Here is a 22656-nt window from a genome sequence, read left to right as displayed (position 1 = left end):
GAAAAGGGAACAAGACTCCTCAAGTATGTACCGCACCTATTGGTACAGTCAAAAAGAAAAAAATAAATTCTGAAAATGCAATAGTGTATGGGAAAATGTCACATGAAGAATGATGGGACACAGGCGCAGAAAAATCTCAGTGGGCTTTGTCAGTACAGTGAAAAACAGGCAGATATCTCACCTCCCATTGTAATACATTTGTTCATATATGGCTCAATAATACAACTCCCCTAAAGTGGTTCTAAAGGCAGAAGTTTTTTTTATCTTAATGCATTCTATGCGTTAAGATGAAAAATCTTCTGTGTGCAGCAGCCCCCTTAATACTTACCTAAACCCCATCTCGATCCAGCGATGTTGCACGAGAATCTTGGCTGTTCGGGACTCAACCTCTTGACTGGCTGAGACACAGGAGCATTTGCCATTGACTCCTACTGCTGTCAGTCAAAGTCAGTGAGCCAAGGAGACGAGAGGGGGTGGGGCGGAGCCGAGGCTCTGGGTCTGAAAGAACACACAGAGCAGCAGCTTGGCTCAGATGCCCCCATAAAAAGCTGCTTGCTGTGGGGGCACTCGGCAGGGACCAGGAATGCCGGCAAGGGACCTCAGAAGAGGAGGATCTGGGCTGTTTTGTGCAAAACCACTGCACAGAGCAGGTAAGTATAACATGTTTGTTATAATAAAATAACAAGACTTTAATAGCATTGGAAAATGAGATTTATTTGGATTGATTTATTAAAGGTCAGTAAACTTTGCAAGTGCAGTTGCACTCTTTTTCCTCAGATCCTAGTGAATGTGGTGACGCTCTGTTGATTTCCATCATCCAATTATGTACAAGTAAAAATGTTTGTTTTTTTCCCCTTGCACTTAATTGGGTATTCCTTACAAAGGGAAGTTCTTCGCATTTATTAAACTCTGGGGAAAAGGAGTGCAACTGCACTTGGAAAGTTCATAGTCTATTAGCCTTTAGTAAATCAACCCCATTGACTCTTATGTACACTCGCAGCGCACCTCAGTATGAAGAATCCACTTGTTCCGAGGTTCTATCATTTCTTTTAGACTTTAATCTCATAATCCCAAAACTTTTCCTTTGTATAAATGTACACAGAAAGTAATATTTCTTCAATTTCTGTTTCAGTCCTATGTTCGTGTACATATTGCTAAGCCACAACAGCCACCTATTGGGTCCTTAAGCACAAGTCAGAGAGGCCAAGATAATTAAAGCAACATAAAAGACCAAAATACTGTCAAAACAAAGTTCTGAAAGCAATTGTCTCTGCCAAACGAGATACTGTACTGTCAAATATTTATCAAAAGGTTGAAATAGTCTATAGAATGTAGTCTAGTTAGCACATAGCAGATTTAAGGAGGATCAATACGCCATCAATTTTGAATTAATCAATCTAATATTTATTAATTCAATCTATTGCAGCATTGCGTTGGCTGATCCTATAGTCAATACTTTACAAAAAAGCAAAATGTATACCCAATGCAACTCAACACAAAAGAGGCGCTCTCATAATGGACCACTGCTGAGCTGAGAAATATAGAGTTGTTAACAGTCAATGTGAAGCAAGCTGGTTCAATAGAACTAGCAGACAAAACCACATCCCATGCAGAGTTTAAAGTTAGAACAGTAGTGAGATACAAGTATCCTAAGAGTAACTGCCAAAATAGCAAGCCACCAGCTATAAAGCTCTTCTGTCAAAAATGAGATGCAAGCTTTAGTTTTTCTTACAGTGAAATAAGGCCAGAATTGGAGATATACATATAACATCGATTCAGGATCTGTCTGTAGTCATTTTATCACCCTTTTCTTGAAAGAACTGTATTCAATGGAAATGCAAACTGTATGTTTAAATTATATGTAATTCCACTTTATACAGTCTTTTATAATATTTAACATGTTTGTGTAATTTCTAAAGTAATCTTCTATTTATTGTTTTATCGCTACAGACTTCAGTAAAAAAAATATCTGGTGATCCTGCCATGATGGTCCTTGTTTAGACACATCCTGTTATATACAAAATTGTAGGGGCCACACCATCAGGAATGTGACAAACTACTACTAGCTGTCTTTCATTTGTGTTTTTAGGTTTGAAATTAGTTCACACAATTTATGTCAGCAACTTGAAGCAATTGGTTAATGTTTATATTAATCGATGATCAATGACAGGTGCTCAGAATTGAGTTACATTGGGAATGTTTCAGAAATACCGCGCTAGCAGATTCCTGAATGATCTACCCAGAAAATTATATTTGAAAAGGAAATTGCACATACTATACAAGGTTTTAAAGTTGTGGCCCTTTGTGATTGCTGTAATGCCACGTACACACGACCGTTTTTCGGGTTGTAAAAAATGTAATTTTTAATGGTCTAGAAAAAACAAAGTTTTTTTCAACCTGATCGTTAAAACGGCCTTGCCTACACACGATTGTGAAAAAAAAATGCTCTAGCAAAGCGCGGTGAATTACAACACGTACGACGGCACTATAAAGGGGAAGTTCCATTCGGATGGCGCCACCCTTTGGGCTGCTTTTGCTGATTTCGTGTTAGTAAAAGACGATTCACGCTTTTCAATCTGTTACATTATGATGAATGTGCTTACTCCATTACGAACGCTAGTTTTACCAGAATGAGTGCTCCCGTTTCATAACTTGCTTCTGAGCATGCACGTTTTTTTCACGTCGTTAAAGCCCACACACGACCATATTTTACAATGTTAAAAACGACAACGTTAAAAATGTTGTGAAAAATTAGAGCATGTTCGAAATTTTTAATGCCCATTTTTTACATTGTGAAAAATGCTCTGGATCCCACACACAATCGTTTTTAATGGCATTAAAAAAAAAACGTATATAGTAAAGTATTCATACCCCATTCGTAAAGTATTCATACCCCTTGAAATTTTCCACATTATGTCATGTTGCAACCAAAAATGTAAATGTATTTTATTGGTAGACCAACACAAAGTGGCCCATAATTCTGAAGTGGAAGGAAAATGATAAATGGTTTTCAACATTCTTTACAAATAAATATCTGAAAAGTGTGATGTGCATTTGTGTTCAGCCCCCCTGAGTCAATACCACCTTTTTGGTCTTTTTGGGGATGTCTCTACCAGCTTTGCCCATTTTTCTTTGCAACATAGCTCAAGCTCTGTCAGGTTGGTTGAGAGCATCTTTGAACAGCAATTCTCAAGTCTTGCCACAGTTTCTCAATTAGATTTAGGTTTGGACTTTGACTGGGCCATTCTAACAAATAAATATGCTTTGATCTAAACCAGGGATCCTCAAACTACGGCCCTCCAGCTGTTTCGGAACTACATATCCCATGAGGCATTGTAAAACTCTGACATTCACAGACATGACTAGGCATGATGGGAATTGTAGTTCCTGAACAGCTGGAGGGCCGTAGTTTGAAGACCCATGATCTAAACCATTCCATTGTAGCTCTGGCTGTATGTTTAGGGTCGTTGCCCTGCTGGAATGTGAACCTCCATCCCAGTCTCAAGTCTTTTGCAGACTCTAGCAGGTTTTCTTCTAAGATTTCCCTTTATTTGGCTCCATCCATCTTCCCATCAACTCTGACCAGCTTCCCTGTCCCTGCTAAAGAAAAGCATCCCAACAACATGATGCTGCAACCACCATGTTTCACAGTGTGGATGGTGTATTCAGGGTGATGTGCAGTGTTGGTTTTCTGCCACACATAGCGTTTTGCTTTTAGGCCAAAAAATAAAATTTTGGTCTCATCTGACCAGAGCACCTTCTTCGACATGTTTAATGTGTCCCCCACATGGCTTCTCGCAGACTGCATATGTCCCGTATGGTTTTCTTTCAATATTGTCTTTCTTCTTGCTGCTTTTCCATAAAGACCAGATTTGTGGAGTGCACTACTAATAGTTGTCCTGTGAACATATTCTCCCATCTGACCTGTGAATCTCTGTGAATTAACTATGGAGGAGCTCCATAGTTAACATGGGTCTCTTGGCTGCTTCTCTGATTAATGCTCTCCTTGCCTGGCCTGTCAGTTTAGGTGGATGGCCATGTCTTGATAGGTTTGCAGTTATACCATACTCTTTCCATTTTTGGATGATGGATTGAACAGTGCCCGTGAGATGTTCAAACCTTGGATATTTTTTATAACCTAACCCTGCTTTAAACTTCTCCACAACTTTATCCCTGACCAGTCTGGTGTGTTCCTTGGCCTTCATGATGCTGTTTGTTCACTAAGGTTCTCTAACAAACCTCTCAGGGCTTCACAGAACAGCTGCATTTATACTGAGAATAAATTACACAAATGTGGACTCCACTAGATTTTAGTTAGGGGTATCAGAGTAAAGGGGACTCAATACAAATGCACGCCACACTTTTCAGATATTTATTTGTAAAATATTTTGAAAACCATTTATCATTTTTCTTCCACTTTACAATTATGTTCCACTTTGTATTGGTCTATCACATTATATCCTAATAAAATGCATTTACGTTTTTGGTTGTAACATGCCAAAATGTGGAAAATTTAAAGGGGTATGTATACTTTTTCAAGGCACTGTATATGCCCAATTTAAAGGAATTACACACTAATCTTGTGGGCTTTCATTAGTGGTCCCCTACTTAAAATGAAAATGTCCTTGTCATCTCTGAATCATTGACCCAGTTCAAGAATACAGCCAGTAAATTCGGAGTTAGGGCAGCATTTCTAATCTACATATCTATTCTGGTTTAGTGACTCTAAATTTTAATTTATTCAAATGATAGCTAGGCAACTAGCATCTTCATAGGAGACTTTACCAATGGCAGGCCACATATTCTCTTAGCAAAGGTTCCTTTAGGGCAGTACCTGATAAGAGGAATAAAGGTGTGTTTATATTGATGGGTGTTGCAGAAATATGAAGAGGCTATCTTCCTATTTCAGCAGTATGCTTTGAGTCAAGACAAATCTTTCCTCAGCCTGCACCCTCAATATTTTGAGGCATCCAAATGATCGGACCTTGACAGCCTGAGCAGGAACCCTTAAAGTAGAACTATAGGCAAAATATTATTTTTTCATTTTGAATAGAGCAAGAGAGGGTTATAACACCTGTCAGATTTTTTTCTTTCATCATCTGTGTCCCAATGCAGAGATTTCCCTTCACTTCCTGTCATGTAGCCAAACAGGAAGTGAGAGGAAATCCAGGCAAATTAAAAGAATTCTTTGGGGACCCCCAGGTCACCAGAACAATTGCCCCCATTCGAATATTTCCCATCTATTACTTTTCTGGGGACAACCCAACATTTGGGATTTTCATTTACTTTCACTTTCAATGATAATAGTAAACAGGCCAATAGAGAGGGTGAATCGCCTTAACAGGAGCACAAACAGTCATAGAGGGTTTCCCTCTATCCAAAAGGAAAAAAAAACATTTTGCCTTTAGTTATTCTTTAAGCATTTATCATGGGTCACAATTTATATTGATGGTTGCTATTTTTTCCCTCCACAGCTCAGTTGGAGGCTTGCCTTGGAACCTTCTATTCTCTGGGTCGCCCACTGATGGATGCTACTATTATGGAATACAGAGATCCTATAAGTAGATATGCACGAAGATTTTTCCACCATCTTCTAAGGTAAAAAATAATGCAGATGTACAAATAGACAGGCTAGAAGTAACCCAAAAGGATGATTACTGAAAGGATCAGGCAGTATGGACATGTACTGCTTGATTTTTTCAGTAACCATCCTTTCCAGTTCCTTCTAGCCCATTTTTTTGTATATGTGTTGTCTGGGTTACATGGGTCACAGTGACAGATTGTGGTAAGTCACTAGACATGGGCTAAGGGTAAGTTCTGTATAACTAACTGATTACTGAGTGTATTTTTAGAGAGATCCCAAATGTTTTATCTTTTTGTTCCCCCGATGTACCGGATGTTATTGTGCATAATATTTGAAAAAGAAATACTAAGAAAACTTCCATGTATTTCACCATTCTTAATGCATTGGGAAAAAAAGGTTTTTAGTATTTTTGTTTGATTTATAGCAACATATACTCTATTAGAGGCCTAACTAGTTTTTAGTTTTGATGTCATATTATCACATACTGTATAACTTTAGACTTGGAATATTGAGAAATGTAGCAATCCTTACAATAAGTATTTAAAGTGTAATTCAAGCCAAAATATTTTTCTTTAGTTTTGAATATATTTGAATGGTTAAAACCTTTGTCAGTTGTGTTTTTTTTTTTTTTACTGCTGCTTATGTTTCCACAGGTCAGTGTTAATTTTGTTGACGACAATATTTTCGTTGACTAAATTAAATGTATTTTAGTAGACTAAAATAAGACTAAAACTAAAACAACTCAGATGACTAAAACTAAAATAAAATTTTAGTCAAAAGACTTTGATTAAAACTAAATTAAATTTGAGCTCAAAATTAACACTGTGGAAAATTCCCTTTTATGTTTTGTTCCCAGAGACATAATGGGAAGTAAGAAGAATTCTCCCCATATTAATGGGAAATCCCACCTTTGAAAATTGTCAGCGGAACAACAGTCTACACTGGGAACTAAAGGACATAGACAGTAATACAAACCCAACAAAGGTTCAAATCCATCCCTACTCTGTCTAAAGTTGGAAAACCTAGAGTTATATTTTAGGAGGTTTAATTTTTTTCTGCAGCAAAGAGAGAGGGGATAGGTCAGGTTCCTCACAGACTTCAGGTCCATATTAACACGGGAGTGCTGCGTCAAGTGGTTTCTAAAACTATATGTCAGCTTGACAAAGCCTGGTTTGGAATCAAACCTGCTTCACAAAAAAAAAAACTTGGATGAGCCAGCTTAAAACGGCATTTCAGAACAGTTGTGTGCAAACTACCACTTTGTGAAAATGATTACAACAAATAATGTCAGGCAAACAAAACTGATCAAGGAGGTTATAGGATTTAAGATGGTTAGTATAGAAACCTGTGTTAGAATCCAAACTTGCCCCATTTTTGATCCAATAGTCTGGACGAAATATGGTGTCAAGGCATTGCAGCATATGATAGTTAATGGCTCCCTAAAGTCCTTTGATGATTTAAAGGTGCTTTATCGCCTACCTAATACCCATTTCTTCAGGTTTTTACAACTGTTAATACTTTCGGTCATAATTCTGCACTGATCGCATAACCCTAGAAGATAGCAACATGGAGTTAATGCTGAGGGATGGTTCATTAGTCAAACCACTCCACTATTTACAGAGACCTCTTTCAAGAAACTGAGGAAACTGCTGGAAATCTGAGAGTCATTGGCACCACATCCCTTGTATATACATAGTAGATCAAGAACCAAGGAATTGGGATTTTCAGGGTGCCACAACACAACAAAACAATTTTATAAAAATCAACATGTTTCATGTCAAATATAACCATACAATACATGAACAGATGCAAACTGATTGGGTCTGTGCATGTTTCGTCATAATGGTGACTTCTTCAGGAGATCTTAATATCAGGCACTGTACATATGGTCACTATAGATCAAGAAATTAGAAATAAATTTAGACCGTACATTTATAAAATATTTGACATGCAAATACACCTTTAATCAATTTCCTGGATGTGCAAAGAAGCTGAGCAGCAAATCATGAGTCTCTATTTACCTGTATGTTCAATAGATATTTGATATAAATTAGAGAAATCTAAGGCTCCAAAGCATAGGGTTGAATCAAATTGGATCATTTGGTGAAACCACAGAGACAGGCAGTTAATCACCCCCTACTGGTCCATGTATGAGAGAGATGGCAAATAGTCAATGTCAAGAGAATATATGGAAAGATTTAACGACTTCAAACTATAGTGAACCCCTTCTAAATTTATGTCTAATTTCTTGATCTTTAGTGACCGTATGTACAGTGCCTGATATTAAGTTTTCCCGAAAAAGCCATCCGTGTGGCGAAACATGTAGCGACCCAATCAGTTTGTCTCTGTTCATGTATTGTATGGTTATATTTGACATGAAACATGTAGATTTTAATGTCTCTTAAATAATATTTTGATATTTTTATAAACTTGTTTTGCTGTGTTATGGCACCCTAAAAATCCCAAGAAAACGATCGCTTAGTGACACAAATGACACTAAATGCAGTGATCAGAAAATAAATGATCACAGCAATCAGTGACACTGTGACAGGGGCTGGGGGGGTGATCGGGGGGTGATCTGGGGGGGTTATGTGCCTGTGTTAGTGTGCTGTTGGTGCAACTCACTGTTCGGATGTCTTCTCTCCTCTGGGTCTGGACGAAAAGACCGCCAGAGGAGAGATTACATCACTTCCTCCTTGCCTGTGTTTACAGTTCAGGCAGAGGGCGGGCAGAGGAGGAAGCTGATTCGCGGGGAGCGATCGCAAGGGGGTGGCTAGAAACGAATAGCCGCCCCCTCATCCCGGATCGCTCCCAGAGGCTTACCGACTGCCGCAAGTACCGGGGGGGGGGTCCCGATTGGACCCCCGACCCACATCTAGGCAGGCACGTACCGGTACGTACATCTGCCTGTACGTGCCATTCTGCTGACGTATATCTACATGCGGCGGTCGTTAAGTGGTTAATACACTTTACATTTTTGCATAGGGTATATGTTACACCAGCTAGACTGGCCAAGTTGTTTAAAAATCAGTCCTGCCTTTGCTAGTGCTGTTCCACACCAGCTGCGGATTTCCTACATGTCTTTTGGGATTGTCCAGCCATTGGTCCCTTTTGGAGGGAGGTCATGGCCTGCTTCAGCTCAATTACTAGCATTTCTATCCCTTTTTCTATAGAAGTCTCTTTATTGAGCTTGATAGATTCACGTGCCACTACTAAAGCTATATGCACCCTCCTTACCTTGTTGTTATTCTGTGCCAGGAAGATGATTATATTATTCTGGAGAAAAACTTCAGCACCATCTTAAAAGGCATGTCAATTATTGGTAAATAAAGCAGTCCCTCTGTATAAAGCTACATATTTTAGTAGGGGTGCATTTACTAAGTTTAACAAAGTGTGGGGTGGGTGGCTCTCTTCTGTTGATACTGTTTTCAGTTAATGAGTACGTGAACCCAAGTCCTTTGCTGTAGACTCATAAAATGTTCCCCTTTTTCCAGAGGGTTGATATGATCTCCAATTGATTTGTCATGCAAATTGACTGTGTGTTCCTTAATATGATTGGTGGGAAGGCGGGGTGGGAGCGGGGGGGAATATGAATGTTGATATATCCCTGAACATTTGTTGTGTGGGGTGCCTGTTCTTCATTGATCACGAGACCTCACACTGGCATACGTTGACAAGTCTACTTATAGTATGTACTGTTTGGTACTGTTAATTTTTGTTTGTTTTCTTTTATTTTACATTTTTTGTTTACCCACTGTCATTTGTCACCCCCCCCCCCTCTCATTCCGGGATGACGTCATATGACATCGCCCAGTCTCACCACGATTACGGTGCGCTGTGTCCCTAGGACACGGCACGACCCGGATCTCGGTAAAGAGCCAATGACGTGTCCAATCACATGTAAACCTGGAAGTGCCATTAATCGGCTCTCCTCGCCTCACACTGACAGAGGACACACATTGAACACCCATGCGATTCGATTCTGGTAAAAGAAGGGTCCTGTGAGAGTTTGGTCCGAATGCAATGCCATATCAGCCATACTATCTGTATGGCTGAAATCGCATTACACAGACATGGCATGAGATTTGCAATACAGTGCGGTGTGAATCACATGCGATCTCACACCACGCACAAGTGTGAACCAGGGCTAAAAAGTAAATTTAAAATGTGTTAATATTGCCTTATCGCAACGCATGTTAATGTGCATTGGAATGCACAGTGAAGGTCTCAGTGCAGTCTTAGTATTTTGACTCATTTAAAAACATAATGGATTGTTTGGAAAAATGTGTACACAGTTACAGTAAGTGGTTTTAGTATTAAATGTACCCATGTCAAGGGATATATAAGATTGGGTGTCTTGCACGAGAGGACATAGTAAATACCATCTTCCATAAAGAAATACATACTCGAATACTGTATGGCACTGCATTGATCAAAGCTATATAGTTATTGGTTGCTTGAATTACTACTTCTTTAGTCTTTTGGGAACTCTTTTAGAAGTCCATCTTTTAAGAGGTTTGTTATGTTTATTGCGTAATGATGGAACACTGCTACTATATGTAGGAAAGACTGATTACAATCGTGCTATACGATGTGCACATGACTAATTAATTTCTACAGCTGTACCCTAACCTTTAACACCAAGTGACTGGCTTTCTTCTGCAACACTATTAATTTATTCTCATTATAGGATGTGCCGCCTGGTAGGCTGCCAACATTTTTGGTCAAGCTTCAGTCAACCTATTTGATAAAAGGAATTATTCTGAGAAGCATGTGTAGTCATGTGATTATTTCTGTAGTGAGCACTGCCAGGGTCACAAATGTGCTTTTTCTCTCTAGAGGAAACTTCACTTAATGCAGAAATATAATGTACATTTTATCTCTGCCTATACCTCTTCCTGTCCTGGCTCTTCCAAAGTTCAGTCATCTGTACATAACTGTGGGGTCTACTTATAAAAGCTCACAATGCTTCGCTCCATTTTTTTCTAAATCTTTAAGGTTGAAGTTCACGTTTTCCATTCAATACATCTCTTCAGATTTCTCATTTTTTTTGGACAGTTCATCCTCATTTGAAATTCACCTTATTGATAAAGTGGTAAAATCGTAGGATAAAAAAAAAATATTGTATTAGCATAGCACTATTACTTTGGATTACACAATTGCATGTGTGGCAGACGTTTTTGTCTCCATCTGGAAGGCCTTCACAGAAATATGGGCTCCAAAACGTGCCGAATCCTACCCTGTGCTATTGATCATAAGCATCAAGATCTACCCTTGTGATTAACAGTGTTAATTTTGGCAGCAAATGTCAATTTAGTTTTAGTCTTCGTCTTAGGACTAAAATGTCATTTTAGTTTTAGTCCCATTTTAGTCTTCTGCAATTGTCTTAGTTTTAGTAGTATTTAGTCAACTAAGGGCCAGATCCAGAGAGAATTGGATCCGCGCAGCGTATCAGAGATACGCTACGCCGCCGTACCTTACCTGGCGGGATTTCGAATCCTCAACGATTTTGCGCCGTAAGTTACGGCGGCGTAGTGTATTTCTGGCAGCGGAATTCAAATCGGCGATCAGGGGGCGGGTTTAATTTAAATGAAGAGCGTCCCCGCGCCGAATGAACTGCGCATGCGTCGTCCAGAAATTTCCCGCCGTGCTTTGCGCGAAATGACTTTGCAACAACGTCATTTTTTGAACTTGGACGTGAGTTACGTCCATCCCTATTCACGGACGACTTACGCAAAAAAAAAAATTTATAATTTCGACGCGGGAACGACGGCCATACTTAACATGGCAAGTCTATCTACACTGTATGAAAAAGTGCTTAAAACCGCCCTTCCTAATGATGAAGCACTGCTCAGCGCACAGGAGTCAGCAGTTAAGATAAATGATGTACAGGAAAAGTCTATCTATACGCCGCAAAATACCAGCTTTAACTATACGCCGGAAAAAGCCGACTACAGACGATGTTAGAAAATGCGACGGCCGCGCGTACGTTCGTGGATCGTCGTAAATCGCTAATTTGCATACCCGACGCGGAAAACGACGCAAACTCCACCCAGCGGAAGTGACTGCACTTCCAAGTGCACTTTCAGTGCAATTTCAAGTGCAGTTTGCACTTGTAGTGCAAAGTAGATTTGCCTTATCGTAAATAACCCCCAATGTTCTGAGCCGGATTTTAAGGTGAATTCAAGGCAATACAGCTCCTATGGGTATTGTAATCTGTCTTTACTTTAGCTTCCGAAAAATATGCTACACAACAATAATCACACTGGGAGAGGAAGTGTCAGTGCTCTGCATTAGTTTGGCTCTGCTGTACTGCCAATTGTTTTGAGTCTCAGACAAAAGAAACAGAAACATAGATGAAGAGTCTTTAATGTGGTGCTGCTTCTTTATTGTCCAGTCCAATGTGTGATGCATAAAGTGTAAGTTCACCTTTTCACAGAAAATAAAAAGGTGAATAACACTCTACTCCCTACCCCCCCACTCCCACTTACCTATGTAGGTAATTATCTATCGCTGCCTATGCAGACTGGGGGAGCAGTCTGAAGATTTGAAAGCCCTGCTCTTTTTCCCTGTCTTTCCTTGAGGCTCCGTTTCCACTTGTGCAACTTGCCCTGCGACTTGGGACTGCAAAGTCGCATAACGAGTGTACCCCATTATTTCAAATGAGTACCATTCATATACATTCATATCTATGCAACTTCAAAGTAGTCCCTGCACTACTTTGGCCCCACTTTGATGCGACTTGAGGTCCATAGACACTGCATTACGGGTCGCCACTGAGTATAGATGTTAAACCATGCCTCCGTATAGTCCACAATTAACCAGATGTCATGTAGGAAATGTCAGATGTCATGTAGGAAAAAAGGAAAAACTTCCAATGGTACTATAACCAAACCACCAAAATGTATTTACAACTAAAAGAGCCGCTCACATTTATTAAAAACAATGAATGCATTTTTTGTATAAAACCACATCAGGTGCTGTATCCGTGTTGGATCTCACCACCAGCGGACATTTGTTGTTTCCATCCTGGTGTCTCCTCTGATCACTTTGTAGCAACGGCGATCACTACTAGCAAGGGTGGATACTGTTGTATGGACTTTGTTTTGAACTTTTTGCACTTGTTTTCATTTGGATTTTATATATCGCAGTGCTACTTGTAAAGTGAATCACGCAGTGGTGGTGCATCCATAGAGGGCACAGGAGCGCGCTCCCTCCCGCTCCTGCACCGCCACTGAAAAACAATACATAGATTCATGCATTGCATGACCCGAGAAAGGTAAGGGCCAGGAGACGGGGGGGGGGGGGGGGCAATCTGGCGTTTTTTGAGGGTGCAAACTGGCAGCAATTGATGGGCACAGTGGCGACAATGGCATGGCACAGTGGCTGCGTTTGATGGCATGGTACAGTGGCTGCGTTTGATGGCATGGCACAGTGGCGACAATTTTATGGCACAGTGGCTGCGTTTGATGGGCACAGTGGCTGCAATTGATGGGCACAGTGAGGCTTCAATTGATGTTTTTTTTTCCGTTTGTTTGCGCCCCCCCCAAATATTTTGAGCATCAGCCGCCACTGGAATCACGTAGAGTTTATAATATTTATGTATATTTGTATTGTACGGTGGCAGCAGTGGAACCAATTTTGTTTTAAATCTCAGCTCACGGATAACATTGGGATAGGTTTATATAGAGATAGATTTGATCCTTAGTTTTTTTTCTTACATGTAGTTATCTACTTACCTGGAGTTCAGATTTAAACCTAGTGCCTGACTGAGGTTAACTGTGCTGCAGAATGATCCTGCCGCAGACCTGAAAATCTACCAGCAGATGGCACAAGTGAGCACCTAACTACAGCTAGTAGAGGATTTGAGAGATGAGAGATCAGGGGGTAAGCAGGAGTTGGTGGATCACTACAGCTTGTGACACAAACCTCTCCCTCTTATGTACATGTTTGTGAGTTTTATCCTAGTATGTCACTTCAATGCCAACAGTTTATTAACAGGTTCTTCCAGACATTCAGCAATGTTTTTCATTATCAAAGTCCACATACCATCCTTACAGCCCTCTGGTCTATAAATACATTATTGCTCGCCAGGTCCTGTCAGAAGACCGGTAGAGCAAAAAGATGCAAACCTGATTCAGACTTTATATTTATTTTATCTAATTTATACTGTGCTCCCCTTTGCCCTTTGTTTGGCAGTTATGGAATCCTTATTATACTCAGAGGATTTAGCATGAATGGAATTTATGGCACAGTGCTGCAATCAATTCTAATATTTTTTAGGATTGTGTTATAATAAATATAATATTGGCAATTATTTCAATACGTATAAAAAGGAGATTTATTGATTTTAACATTAAATTTCACAATGCTAGTTCATTTTTAAATAAACGTTATTTGTATTATTAACTGTCACAAAACATCCAATCATTACATTTTATCAAATATTGTTAATTGATAAATGGCAACGGTGTCCAAGTTTTGTGACAGTAACAAATATACGTTTTCATTTACTGTATATATGGAAAAGTGATACTTTTTATTAAGTTGTTTTTAAAAACGCAAAGAAACACATAAAACTTCACTCCAATGTCACATACAGCTACACAATGGGCCAGATCCACAAAAGAGATACGCCGACTTAACTCGATTTTTCTAAATTTACACGGCGTGTATCTTTGCGCCCGATCCTCAAAACGAGAAGCGCCTGAAATTCGGGCTTTTCCGTCCTACCTAAAAATATTACGCCGGCGCATTCTCATGCGCAAATTACGCTAGGCACGCCGCTTTATTTGATAGGCAAAGATGCAAATGAGGGAGATAGGGCGATCCACAGAATTAAGTGTGTGCGCCGTAGATTACGCCCTGTGCGCACCTGTTAGTTTTTTGGTGGGATTTTACACATTATAAAAGCAGCCCTAATTTTACACATGCCGTCTGAATGTCTGCTGAAGCAACACCATTCAGGAAGAGCTCAGCACACACACGTTCAGGACTGAAATCTCTCTGCCAAAATGCCAGGACCAGCAATGATACTAGCTGCATTAGTTGATATAGAGACACAAAGAAGGAGGAGGGCACAGAGGAGGAGGATGAGGGCACAGGAGAGGGTCTACCGCCCACGGCAAGATTTGTTTGGCATGCCTGCTTGTGAAGTTTACCGCAACTACAGATTTACCCGTGAGGCCATCCTGGAATTAACAACAATACTTCAGGATGATCTTACCAGCCCAACCCAACGCTCCCATGCCCTGCAGCCACTCACCAAAGTACTGGCCACTTTGCATTTTCTGGCCACTGGCTCATTCCAACGCACAAGTGGAGGCGTGGCTGGGATGGCACAATCCTCCATCAGCAGGTGTGTGCACCAAGTGGTCCCTGCAATCCTGCTGCGCATGGGAAATCAGTTTCAGAAACCCACCCAGGAGGATCAGCGTTTAAAGTCAATGACCGACTTTTACAACATTGCCAGATTTCCACGCACCATCGGGGCCATTGATTGTACCCATGTGGCACTACAACCACCCCATGATACTGAGCACATGTTCCGGAATCGTAAAGGCTGGCATTCCATTAATGTGCAAGTCATCGTCGATGCCCATGGCCTCATCTGGCACGTCTGTGCTAAATTTCCTGGATCCTGCCATGATAGTTACATTTACCGGCAGACACAGATCTCAAGAGATTTTGACCAGAACATGTATGGAGACAGCTGGCTGATTGGTGAGTGACATGTGTGTCAGGTATGTCCCCCCCATGATGCTGACATCACAAGGGGCACATGCATGACTAATATCCTCCTGTCTTTTCCCTTACAGGTGACTCAGGATATGCCTTGGGACCTCATCTAATGACCCCATTCAGGAACCCCCAAACCCCAGGAGAGCAACGCTACAACCAGGCGCACATACGAACCCGGGGAGTGGTTGAACGGACCTTTGGGCTTCTGAAGTCCCGCTTCAGATGCCTGGATAAGTCTGGGGGTACCCTGCTGTATTCCCCTGACTTTGTGTGTCAAATAATTGGGGCATGTTGCATACTCCATAACTTTGCCCTCAGAAGGGGACTGCATATTGACTTATGTAATGACCTGACCCCTGACCCAGGCAATACTATCCCAACCAACTCTACCCGGTCTGCTGAGGGCACAACAGCTAGGAGACGCCTTGCAGAAGGCATTTTTTCCCAGTAAATGTACATGATTAATGTCACAATAAGTATGTATTTTTTCACTGTAAATGCACATGATTAATGTCACAATAAGTATGTATTTTTTCACTGTAAATGCACATCAATAAAGTCACAATGATAATGCATGAATGCACACCACTGTGGTTCCTTGCACAGACACATCACATGCACATCGAATTGGATTAGATCCAAGTCCCCCCCCCCCCCCTTGGGACTTGGGAGCAGTAACGCCACGCCACGGCTCCAATTATGTCACTGTGCATTCATACACCATTCAGGAACCTGGGATTGCACTTCTCCCTGGTCCTGGGGATCCCTTCTCCACCAAAACTGAGGGTGACGACCTTAATTTCTTAGGAATGCCACCCCCCCACATTCACACATCATTCACACACATAAACCAAATCATAAGTACAGAAGACCAAATTTAAAAAAAAAAAAAATGCATAAACAAAAAAAAAAAAGTATCCCAGCAAATTTATTAGCGGCGCCGATTGCTACGCCTTGGCTGGGCAGGGGCACGGGCAGGGGCACGGGCAGGGGCACGGCCACGCCGTCGCGGAGGATGTCCATTGGGGGGGTGTTGAGCTGGGGAAGGAGGAGCCTCCTGGGGGGGTTGAGCTGGGGAAGGAGGAGCCTCCTGGGGGGGTTGAGCTGGGGAAGGAGGAGCCTCCTGGGGGGGTTGAGCTGGGGAAGGAGGAGCCGCCCCTGCTGGCCTGCCCTCCATGGCCCCTGCAATGCGAGTGAGACAGGCAGTGAGGGCAGCCGCATTGGCCTGGCCAGACCTTGTATTGTCCTGCACAGCCTGGGTCAGGGCACTCAGCTCATGGGCCACGCGCGTTGTGGCGGTCTGTATGTCATTCAAACATGTAATGACCGCCGTTGAGTTGGTGGCCACATCACCGAGTGCCTCCATCATTTCACCCTGGCTGTGCTCCATCTGCGTCAGTTTTTCCAGAATTTTTCCAAGAATGCGGGTCTGCCGGGCATTGTCCTTCACCACACTGGCCGACAGACGCTCGCCCACAGCCACGGTCTCCTGGGTTGTCCCCCTGGCTGCCGCTGAGTCTTGCGGGCCTGGAGGAGGGGAGAGAGTGACCCTGGTGACTGGAGGCCTGTTGGGGGAGAAGTGGGAGGGGCTACCCCTGATGGTGGCCTGACTGGTGCCAGCCTCAGGGGTAGTCTCAGGGGAAGACTCAAAGGTCATCATATCAGTGGCCAGGAGGACTTCCCGGCCAATCTGCATATTTTCCTCCTCCTCCCCCTCATCATCCTCCTCCCACTCAACCTCAACCTCCTCCCCCTCAACCTCCTCATGAGTGGAGGTTTGGCCAATCCCCTCCCCTGGGGAATCCTGCCCTTCTTGGGACTCATCATCTGCCTGTCTTGGGGGTGGTGCTGCAGCCTGGCCCGATGGGCCTGCAACCTCCTGGCCTCCAACCTCCTGGCCTCCAACCTCCTGGCGTGGAACCTCCTGGCCTCCAACCTCCTGGCGTGTAACCTCCTGGCCATCTGTGGAGGACACAAAACAATCACATGTTTGAGGAACCACACACTTGGCACATCTTCCCTTCCCCCACCCACACATGCTAATCAACAGAGAATAAACCAAAAAACCTACCTGTCCTCCTAGGAACATCTGACGTATAGCCAGGCAGGCCCACCACCTGCTGTGGGTGGAAACACTGGGCCACTGCCCATTCCTCCTCCGTCAGTCTGACTGGGCAGGGTCCCCCTCCTCCAGTGCCCCTGGTATGGGCGTCGATCCTTGCCATCTTAGTCCGGACGACGCTTCTCAGATCATTTATTTTTTTCTGTATGCCAGCGGGGGTCCTAGTCTCCCCCCCCCCCGCCGCATTGATCTGGTCCGTGATCTTTTTAAGAAGCTGCCTCCTCCTGGCCGGGGTGGTGTTCTGGCTCTCAGGGCCATGCAGAAATCGCCCATATTTCACAATGCCCCGAGCAAGAATTTGCTTCTCTCCCAGGGTGAAATTAAGCTTCCTGCGTTTAGGGGGCATCTCATACACCACCCAGCAACAACAAACACACCCGACAAACAATCGACAATACACACCCAAAAACCTGACAAAAATCTATACCACAAAAAAATAAACAAAATCTAAACACACAAGGACACAGCTAATAGTAATTCAAAAAGAAACACGCACCAACAAACAAACAAAAAACAAACCCCAAAAAACAAACACCAAAAAACAAACACCAAAAAACAAACACCAAAAAACAATCAGCAAAAACAATAACAAACAAATTAAATAAATACACTTCTCAAACACAAACAACAACTAGACTCTCCAACTCCTCAAACACTTTTCTCACAAACACAACTTACCAACACACAAACAAACAGAGCAGAAGCAAATTGCTCATGGAAGGGGAACAATGGGATATACTTTAGCAAGGGAAGTGTGTGTGTGTGGTGCTTTTTAGACACAGGGCGATCCTCAAACTAAGTACACTTGGCCTTTTACCTATCTCACTAATTGCGCCGAGATCAGTTCTGCACATGCCCAGTGAGGTCCCGATTCGTGCGCGCATGCGCAGTACGGCCGGCGCCTCATTTGCATGGGGTCACGGCTCATTACAATGAAGCACGCCCACTTCCTTCCCACTTGCAAAAACCCCGCCTTACGCCTCTGAATTTAAGTTACGCTGGCGCACATTTAGACGCAAATGCGCTGTGGATACGGCACTTACGACACCAACTTAGGGCAACGTAACTTAAATCACATAAGTTAGGACAAACTAAATTTGCACCGCTGGCTGAGGATCTGGCCCAATGACCTTAAAGTATAATATATACAGGGTGGGCCATTTATATGGATAAACAAAAAACAAAAGTTGGATTTAAATTGGCCGACTTCAAAATGGCCGCCATGGTCACCACCCATCTTAAAAAGTTTCCCCCCTTACATATACTAATGTGCCACAAACAGGAAGTTAAAGGATCACTAAAGGAAAAAAATGTTTTTGCTGAAATGACTGTTTACAGGGTATAGAGACATAAAAGTTAACTGATTCCTTTTAAAAATGATTAAACATAGATTAAATTCAATCATATAATGTGCCTTCAGTTTCACTTTCGTTTTTAAACTGATTTCATGTTTATGTGAAGTAAAGAGACCCACAGAACAAAAACAAACAAATCCAGGGCAGTGTTTTGTTTTTAAAATTAATCTGATTGGTTCTGTTAAAGCGGTAGTTCACCCTCCTTCACCTCATTATTCCATTACTTTCGGCATCGTAGCGCGAGCTACGGTATGCCGGTCTTAAATTTTTAATCCCCGTACTCACTGTGCTATTGTTGATTGAAGAATCCGACTCCCGCGGGGAATGGGCGTGCCTATGGAGAGGGAGGATGATTGACGGCCGGCTCTGGCACGTCACGCTCCCCGAAGACAGCCGGAGTAGGTCTCGGCTATTCACAGCGCCTGCGCACAGGCTATGCGCAGGCGCCGTGAATAGCCAAGCCTATTTCGGCTATTTCCGGAGAAGCGTGACGTGCCAGGGCCGGCCGTCAATCACCTTCTCTCACCATAGGAACGCCCATTCCCCGGATTCTTCAATCAACGATAGCACAGTGAGTACGGGGATTAAAAATTTAGGACCGGCATACCGTAGCTCGCGCTACGATGCCGAAAGTAATGGAATAATAAAAAAAAAAATTTTTTTTTTTTTAACAGGGTGAACCCCCGCTTTAAGTTTTAGACACACAGTAATGACAGCTTAGACCACGTGAAAAGCTCCCAGTATGATGGTTATAAGGAGCCAGACAACCAGGAATTGTGGAGATCACAGCAGAATTACAGCAACTTCAAAGCAAAAACAAGCAATGAGGACATGAGACCAGTACTGCAGTAAGGTAAAGGATGCTATTTAGCTAAAAAAAAAAAAAAAATCCTTTAGTGACCCTTTAATATCACCAACCATTCCCATTTTATTAAGGTGTATCCATATAAATGGCCCACCCTGTGTGTGTGTGTATATATATATATATATATATATATATATATATATATATATATATATATATATATATATATATACACAAAATGATACAAACTGTTCTATGCATATTTTAAAGATGGTTTGCGTGTTGGTATTATTTTAAATTTGATATCTTTTATGTTAAGAGGATTTCTCTTATGTACGAGTTAGCTTGCTTGCGTATATATCTTAGTGAGTGAACGAAGGTACACTGTGCTTTCTGCAAGTGCAGTTTCTCCTGAGCTTAGTAAATGAGGCAAAGAGTACCCAATCATGTGCAAGGAAAGTAAAAAAAAAAAAAAAATGAATTTTTGCTTGCACATAATTGGATGATGGAAGTCAGCAGAGCTTCTTCTCATTTACTAAGCTCCGGAGCAACTGCACTTTCAGATTACAACTGCACCCCAGGTGCTGCATCAGAAGTTGTATTTGGATATTTCTTGATTCATCACTTCACTTAAAGTTCTTCACTTTAATTTTTGTGTGTTATGGATGTTTATTCAACACAATATTTAACATTCATTAATCAATCTACATTGATCGATTCGCCTTTATGGTTTTATGTGTTTTTGTATGAATATTTAACATTGTATGTGGCTTAGGTTTGCTTAATTTCCTTTTATTTATTTATATGTTTGTGAATTGAACGTTTAATTCTTGGAAGTAGCCACATTCATATATACACTTTTTTTTCACATATTTTTTCACAGTTTTTTGTCACATAAAACATTGATCACATCACTAGTCTGGTAAGCGCAGAATAATCCTATATACTATATATCCTTGACAAGTGCACTTTGCAGAGTGCACAGTCTATTTGCCTTTAGTAAATCAATAGATAGGCTAGTAAGGGACCAATGTATGTGCATTCTGTCAAACTGTCATTGCTTTAGAAATCCACAGTAATAATAATAATAATGTAAAGTTTGGTAAAGAAATCTGGAATGGAAGAAGGCTGACTGATGTCTAGGGTGGTGTTGGAAAGACCTTATTCGGTGTGAAGAGGGCGACTTGCCTGACCATGTCACAAATTTGGAGATTTCGCTGCCAACCCACCGCTGTTGATGAGGCCCCCCGCTGACGGCAGAATGTAAACAAAATAATTTCTGGCATTTGAGAATGGGAAAAAAACTGTGTGGCCCCCCCCCCCCCCAAAGCCATACCAGGCCTTTCAGGTCTTGTATGTATTTTAAGGGGGACCCCATGCCAAAATTAACAAAAACATGGTATGGTGTCCCCCTTTATCTGAGCATGCAGAGCCCACAAGCCAGGAAAGGGGGGGGGTGAGTAAGCGCCCCCACCCCCATCCTGAAAAACCATACCAGACCAAAATACATGATCACTTAAACTCATAAAATAGCTCATGCGATAGTTTAGTAGCGTTTTTTACTGAACTGCAAAAAAAGTGTGAAATCGGTAGATGCTGTTTTGTGAATTGAGCCCACAATTTCTAAATCAAGTTTTCTATTAGGGTGGGGTACCTCTGTCAGATTTGTATTACTGCCTGTGTCCATATTTTGTCGCGCTAAAGGAGTTTTAACCATTTACATAATTGAACCAATCCGCTGCATTTTTCATGTGTAGCAAAAAAATGGAAAGAGTGAAGGCATGGATATGAACAATCCTCATGTCTTCTCAGCATATCCATACTGTATACAGCTGTAGCAACCCATGCAAATGTCTTCTTTCTAATATATCATAACTTAGACATTTTTGCCTGTAGCCTTAAAATTCACACAGCAAAGTTGTGTGTGTATGTGTGTTATTAAGGCATTATTAATGATTATTCAAAGGGGTGGTGAGCAGCTCTAGCAAGAAAAATAGCCTTAAGCTTGTAAAGCCTGACAACATTTGCTTTTTGGCTCCTTGTTGTCGCTGTAAGGGATCCGTGTTTAGCACCAGTCTGATTAATTATCTTGGTCATTGCAGTGAACCCTAATGGAATTTATTGTATCGTCAGCATAATTGCGAGTTCTGATCTTTATCTTCCTTTGCGGCATGTTGTTGGACTTATTGTAAAACTGAATCATATTATTCTGTGAGTTGTGTTTTGATGTGTTCTTGTTCCTGGAGTACTCATGAGTCCGTCAGTCCAGGTTACACTCCAGTAAATACTTGTGTGATAGAGGATGTGACAATAGTAGAAAAAGCTTGGAAAACTTTTATACAGGAGTATTTCTTGTGTAGATTGGCTACTTGGCTCCTGACACCAGTCATATGTTCACTGCAATGACCAAGATTAGATCAAATGTTCTGTAAAGCATCATAGAAATGTGACTTTACACTAAGTTCCATTACCCTGTATGTCACCGCACTGTGACCAGTTCACCAACTCCTTTTAAATTATCCACATTTTCTAGGTGAAGATGAGTTTTTTTTTAAGGTTTGCCTAAACCTAATCACTAAAGTTTCATGTCATTTTTAACATATTTAAGTGGAACTAAACCTCCCTATTCTTCTATATGTCTATCAGCTATGGCATCGGCCATTTGAGCGAATGAATGATCGGTTCAGAGCTGACATCAACACATTGGCAACTGGGACCATAGTCACCAGAGGCATACTGTACCCTGAACACACCAGTGATTCTCAAACTGTGTGCCGCGTGAGATTTGCAGGTGTGCCGTGGGAGTTTTATAAAATATTTAACCACTTCCATACAGGGCACTTATACACCTTCCCGCCCAGACCAATTTTTAGCTTTCAGCGCTGTTGCACTTTGACAATTGCGCGGTCATGCTACACTGTACCCAAACCAAATTGTTATAATTTTGTTCCCACAAATAGAGTTTTCTTTTGGTGGTATTTGATCACCTCTGGAATTTTTATTTTCTGCAAAAAAAAAAAAAAAAAGACTGAAAATTTAGAAAGAAATA

The 22656-nt window shown here is 41.6% G+C and overlaps 1 protein-coding gene across 1 annotated transcript in view; it reads left to right on the top strand.

The window, feature by feature from the left end:
- Positions 1–22656, top strand: part of LOC120937755 (WD repeat containing planar cell polarity effector) — a 480161-nt gene that overhangs the window by 233684 nt on the left and 223821 nt on the right. Inside the window, exon 12 of the mRNA XM_040351220.1 lies at positions 5475–5598. Coding sequence (XP_040207154.1) covers positions 5475–5598 — 124 coding nt within the window. The remainder of the gene's footprint in view (positions 1–5474; positions 5599–22656) is intronic.

Source organism: Rana temporaria, chromosome 4, assembly GCF_905171775.1.
Source record: "Rana temporaria chromosome 4, aRanTem1.1, whole genome shotgun sequence".
Lineage (NCBI taxonomy): Eukaryota > Metazoa > Chordata > Amphibia > Anura > Ranidae > Rana > Rana temporaria.
Note: the sequence above shows the minus strand (reverse complement) of the source record. Positions and strands in the feature narration are given on the sequence as shown.